This window comes from Oncorhynchus clarkii, chromosome 30 (genome assembly GCF_045791955.1).
Source record: "Oncorhynchus clarkii lewisi isolate Uvic-CL-2024 chromosome 30, UVic_Ocla_1.0, whole genome shotgun sequence".
Lineage (NCBI taxonomy): Eukaryota > Metazoa > Chordata > Actinopteri > Salmoniformes > Salmonidae > Oncorhynchus > Oncorhynchus clarkii.
The window spans coordinates 15,941,321-15,947,320 of NC_092176.1; the positions used below are offsets into that span (position 1 = coordinate 15,941,321).

The window sequence follows — 6,000 nt, forward strand, 5'->3', positions numbered from 1 at the left end:
CATAAATCATAATGCATAAATCATACTGCATCTGCTTCACAACATATGCATAATGCAATTGATTTGCCTACAAATGAGGTAGAATTCAAAGTAAGTGGAAAATGTTGAGCGAAGTATGGTCAAATCCATTTATATTCCATGATAAGCTATATGCTTTTATTTAATAATGTATCCTCAGTCCAAAAGAGTGAATGATGAAAAAACTCTGAGAAGTTACTCACAACAGAGTATTCAGCAGGTGCCTTGCTTCGGCATGCCACCACAACAACTCCGGTGATGGGCTCTGAGGTCAGCTCTGGGAGAGCCTCAAACAGTTCCTGTACCTCAGGCATCATGCTGGACCCTTGGAAAGACAGCAAAGTTTACTTCAGAGCCTTACTGGGATACTAGTAATAGAAGTAATAGTGCCTTCACTCCCTCACAAAATACCTTTTCAACATACGTTGGGGGAAGAGGATTAGAATCTTAGTTTCTGAGTCAATAATCTAAATTTCCATGTATTGAACTATTTCAAAAACACTTTTCTCTCTCTTATATGGATCTTTCCCATAGGGCTGCATGTAGTCTAATGCTGTACTTTCTGTATGGAAGATTTTGAGCAACAGCACAGCTCATATATTTTGGAGTGAAGCATACTACATCATGACTAAACCCATAAAGATGTTCATCTTGGCCGGAATGATAACTGTCGCCCAATATTGACTTCTGTCAGCTTCTTGGGATCCAAAAGAAAAAGTGGCCTCTGAGCTTTGCATCGAATGACAAGTGAGACCAGCATGACAAAAAGGAATTAAGGGTGACCCAGTGAAGTCACCCAATAACAGCTTAGATGGAGTGATCACATATTTGCAAGAAAATCCAGATCAATTGTTATCTATTCCTGTCTAAAGAAGCTATAGCGTAATGTGTATGCAAGGCTTTTACAAGGTTAAGTGGCTTTGCAGAGGTTCCTTTGCCATTTTATTAAATTATGCTTAAAGCATCCTAGTGGGGTAAGTGACACAGTTACTGCATTCCATCTAAATGTTTACTGAATTTATTGTAATTAAGTCTATTGAATTTGGTAGATTTAATACAGGAATAGCTATTTATTTAAGAAATGTTAGTTGGATGTTCTTATTCATGAAAGAGATCCAGGATAGCAAATTAGTTTAGGGAGGGAGAATGTTCATTTGTGGACTAATCATTCTAGCTTTTCCTAACTGCAGTGTAGTGAGTGGTTGGAGGCAAACTGCCATTAAGCCACACTCTGTAAAATGTGCACATATCAAAGAGTCGGCCACCAACAAAACTGTAAACAATAGAGAAAATTCAATACTGCATCCCATCAAATTGCCACATGCAAATGTACTTGTGTGATGGAGACTTGTGTGATGGAGACTTGTGTGATGGAGACGGTCTGGGTTAGAACTAGGGCTAGCTGAGAAATGCTCTTGTGTGATGGAGACGGTCTGGGTTAGAACTAGGGCTAGCTGAGAAATGCTCTTGTGTGATGGAGACGGTCTGGGTTAGAACTAGGGCTAGCTGAGAAATGCTCTTGTGTGATGGAGACGATCTGGGTTAGAACTAGGGCTAGCTGAGAAAATCTAAACTCTCCATATACAAGTACAAGGGAGTTGAGTAGCGATGAGTGTGGGCAGACTGGAGCTGTGACTGCATCGAGTCGCTGTAAAATCTTAAACCCTTACCATGTACCTACAGTATGTTTGTCCCGTGTAAAGTCAGGCTTATCTATGTTTGATGAAATCCATATTTTTTTATTAATCTTTCGTTAAATACAACCACCGACTGTTTCCTCTTTTCTGTTACTCTAAAATGGCTCTAAAACGTAGATTACATTGCCATATTAGAGAAACAGAAACAAGTACATGGTCTGTGGTTGAATTTGACAAAAGTTTGGAGGACATATGTCTTCCTCTGAGTGACCAGGAGTGACATATGTCTTATGTCTTCCTCTGAGTGACCAGGTTGTTTGTTGCATCCTAACAACAAAGTTATGGGGAGAATTTACATTGGTGGTTAGGTGACTTAACAACAAACCTTAGGATAATTTATGTGAAAGGTTAGGGGAACTAAAACGACAAAGGTTAAGTGAAGTGCGTTCAATTTAGAGGCTTAGCTAAAATGCTGAAGTTGTCCCGACATTTCTACATTTTGTAGAAAGAATGATACAGTTGAAAAGTTCAACCTGATGACGTCATCAAAATGTGTAACATTTTAAAACCGTGATTTTCAAACACTATGAGACTCAACCCCCCCCCCCCCCCCCACCCACACTGTTTATTCACTTTCAATTCTACCCTGTGTTGTCACAGAGAAGCATTTTTTTAAACGTTTTATCTTTGTACCCACAGATCATAGAAGTGCGCTTGTTTCCACATGTGTAGACACTATTTTTTTTTGCCAACGTCTCCAGCGTGCCTAAAGACATTTTATGAGAGCAACATTACATTCGTCAAATCAAATCATATTTTATTTGTCCCAGCGCCAAATACAACAGGTGTTGACCTTACCGTGAAATGCTTCCTTATGAGCCCTAAACCAACAATGCAGAGTTTTTAAAAAGTAAGACAAATCTGATAGATCAACTAAAGGATTCATTATCTGTGTATTCTACGTAGCCTATTATCGGTGAGTAATATTCCTTTCAAACATACTAATTTCCGTTTGCAGAGCATGATTACCCAGATGGATGGCGATTTACAGATTTTTCAAGCGTGTGTCAATTTTCAAGAATGGACCAGCCAGCAACTGGGATTCTTACCACAGAATTTGACCGCCTGGAAAAAATGTAAAGTGTTCCTGCCGTATGGAATAGGACAGAGAGGGACACATGGTGCTAGACAGGTAGGCCTGTAATCCTTACCTTGGTCAATTGTTTTAAATGTTGTCCTGCTGTGGATCCTTAGAGGGTGCTGCTTGTGTCTTTTACTAGAGAGCCAGTGTCAATGTTCTTATCATGGTTAAGGAATAATTAACTACAACCAGAGACGGTTCAACTTTTTTGCCTCACTACGCAACTCAAATTTCCTCAACTACATAACTCAAAGTTGTGTGCCAATTTTCCATTGATAATGTACGCAGGCATCTAGCAAAGCCATTCACTAGTCTAGTCTAGTCTAGTCTAGTCTCATTGACATGTTAGAATTGGACTTGTTTTGTGAGTTGACAGTATGGTTTGGTGTCACAATCCCACCTGCAATAGCCATTTGCAATCAGTTTAGTCAGTGCAGATCGGGCATGGGCAACTGGCAGCCTGGTTGTGTATCAGCAGGGTTTTTCTATATGTCAGTCACTGATAGTCACTCAATTAGCCCATGTCAGCTATCATTTTTTGGGATTGGTTAGTCTACCGACCAGCTATCTCAATTTAGTAATCATGGCAAAACGTGTAGAATTGAAGCAAACTTGCTTTAAAACTGCAACATTTTCTCTACGCCTCATGGAAAAATGTGTAGAATTGAACGAAATGAACTCTATAACGTAGACCCGCAAGCAATTGCAGGCCCTCATGATGAGTTCAGGTTTTTTTGTGGCCCCACCTCCATCCCTGGTGTAATTTATAGGCTTGGCCTGTCTCTATAGGTTGATCTAACCTTACCACACATAATCTTGTCCCATGCTTTTGGAAGGACCTTGGGAATACCCATTTCAGGCATTCATCTGATGATGATGGAATAACATATTCCAGATTTTTCTGATGATGATGGAATAATATACCCCTTTTTCTCCCCAATTTCGTGGTATCCAATTGTTGTAGTAGCTACTATCTTGTCTCATCGCTACAACTCCCGTACGGGCTCGGGAGAGACGAAGGTTGAAAGTCATGCGTCCTCCGATACACAACCCAACCAAGCCGCACTGCTTCTTAACACAGCGTGCATCCAAACCGGAAGCCAGCCGCACCAATGCGCTGTAGGAAACACCGTGCACCTGGCCACCTTGGTTAGCGCACACTGCGCCCAGCCCGCCACAGGAGTCGCTGGTGCGCGATGAGACAAGGACACCCCTACCGACCAAGCCCTCCCTAACCCGGGCGACGCTAGGCCAATTGTGCGTCGCCCCACGGACCTCCCGGTCGCGGCCGGTTACGACAGAGCCTGGGCGCGAACCCAGGTACTCTGATGGCACAGCTGGCGCTGCAGTACAGCGCCTTTAACCACTGCGCCAATATTCCAGAATTTTTAACTATCTAAGTAGAAAAGCTTGTCGAAACAGCATGTAAGCAGGTAAGAGTCCTAGAATTGTTGTAGTCAAAATTCAGAGATTCTGTTCCCCATTCCCATCGTGTTGTGGATAATAATTACATCAAATAGGGCCTGCACATAATTGGGGGTGTGCTCTATGTTAATATTTTCTTGTCAAGGTTTAGGCCTAATGATTTCCTGCTTCTCCAGTGGTCTCTAGTGTCTTCCTGTCATGTACTGTATTTGTGCTTTGGGCAGAGTTAACAGGTTTTAATTTATTCTTATGGCCACATTGATCCCGTTTCACCATTCATATGATGAAAACCATTCAGCCAAGTCAAGCGTAGAAATAAACAGGCTGTAATCCCACCCAAGCACTTTCTACGATGAAACCTTAACGATAGAAGTTGAAACAGCCATACTGGAACACAGTGAGATGGAACAAATTGTGTTGCAGCCAATTGAGTGGTATAAGAATACATCTATCAGCATATTGTAATGGCGTGCACACAGGGCCATAACACTGATTGATTCAGGCCTGTCATTTCTAGGAACAAGTTAAGAACTGTACAGAGAGCAATGTGGTTGTGAGCAAGAAATACGGTAAAAGCATCTGTTACAGACCGAACATCCTATTTGAGTTAATAACGCACAATGAGATCAAGCACACAGGAACTAAACAAGATTTAATGAACATAATAAGGTAATGAGACCTCTTATGCTCATCATTATTCATGACAAACTGACAATGAGTCAATGCCAATAGCTCATAGGAGCAGAGTGCGTCACTGAGAGAGTAATGGCAGTCGTCGTTGAGACTGAGCATGACTGTGTCAGGTTGGCAGAACACCAGCACTAAAAAGCCCCAAGATACACGTCAGACAACATACACCGGTTCAGCTCCCAGACAACTAAACCCTTTTGTCCTCCTCTCTCTATGTCCCAAATACGGGAAGCTGACAGAGAAATCTAAATGATTGTGCTAGCTAGATCACACCAATGATCACACACACATCCCTGTCCTTATACGTTATGTACAGCTTTATGCCAGCATTGTTCTGTCAGCTTTTCCCAACCAATCTCACACCAGGAAGCTTCGACAACCCCCAAGAAACAGGCATTCTCATTTCAGCTAGATTTTGAAGCCAGACTAATTTTCTCAAATAAAATCTCAGGTATAAGAGAAAAATGCATTTGCAGTCTGAGGAAGAGAGGTGCACCTGTTAAAGTGATGGTCTAGTTATGGAAAAGGTGATGAAATGCTCAGGGCGAAAGTCTCAAGATATCAGCAACACATGCTAACTGTGAAAGCCATCAGCTGTTACTGTGTTTTTGGTGTGCGCCACGTCACACGTTGAGGATTGTGGGATAAGATGAATGATGGCTAGGGCTGATTCTGTGGGGGAGCAGTGCACACATAGAAAGTATGCAGAGCCTTACAGATGGCATGAGGCAGGGGTTAAACCCAGGCCCCTTTGTTCATGATCTTTATTTAAGGCACTACTATTCCTCTGGTCCATGCTAAATATAATTTCATTGCCAAATCAAACTGTCCTTTTGGTCCCCATTTTGGCAGTAGCTGGGATTGAGTGATCAAAAATGCCTTCGCATTAAGATACCACCACTATTGATAGCTATCTCTCTAAATCAGCTAAATCGCAAAATGGTTATGAAGTACTACTCTGTGAACTGTAATTGGTCAGTGAAAAAAATGGCAAAGCCAAAAGTATGTGTTTCGTTAAACCGCCTTCATAGTTTCACTGCTTTCCTCCTTGTGTGTAAAGGTCATCTGCTGTGTTTTCTAATTTGGTGG

At 41.7% G+C, this 6,000-nt stretch overlaps 1 protein-coding gene across 2 annotated transcripts in view; it reads right to left on the minus strand.

Annotated features, from left to right (window-relative positions):
* LOC139389591 (multivesicular body subunit 12B-like) overlaps positions 1–2,980 on the minus strand; it is a 35,960-nt gene extending 32,980 nt beyond the window's left edge. The window contains exons 1-2 of one of the 2 annotated variants that reach the window (XM_071136424.1): positions 2,867–2,980; positions 222–343 (exon numbers count right to left, since the gene is read on the minus strand). In XM_071136424.1, coding sequence (XP_070992525.1) covers positions 222–335 — 114 coding nt within the window. In that variant the 5' untranslated portion in view covers positions 336–343; positions 2,867–2,980. The other variant, XM_071136425.1, reaches the window with a different exon arrangement.
* Positions 2,981–6,000: the final 3,020 nt, after the last annotated feature.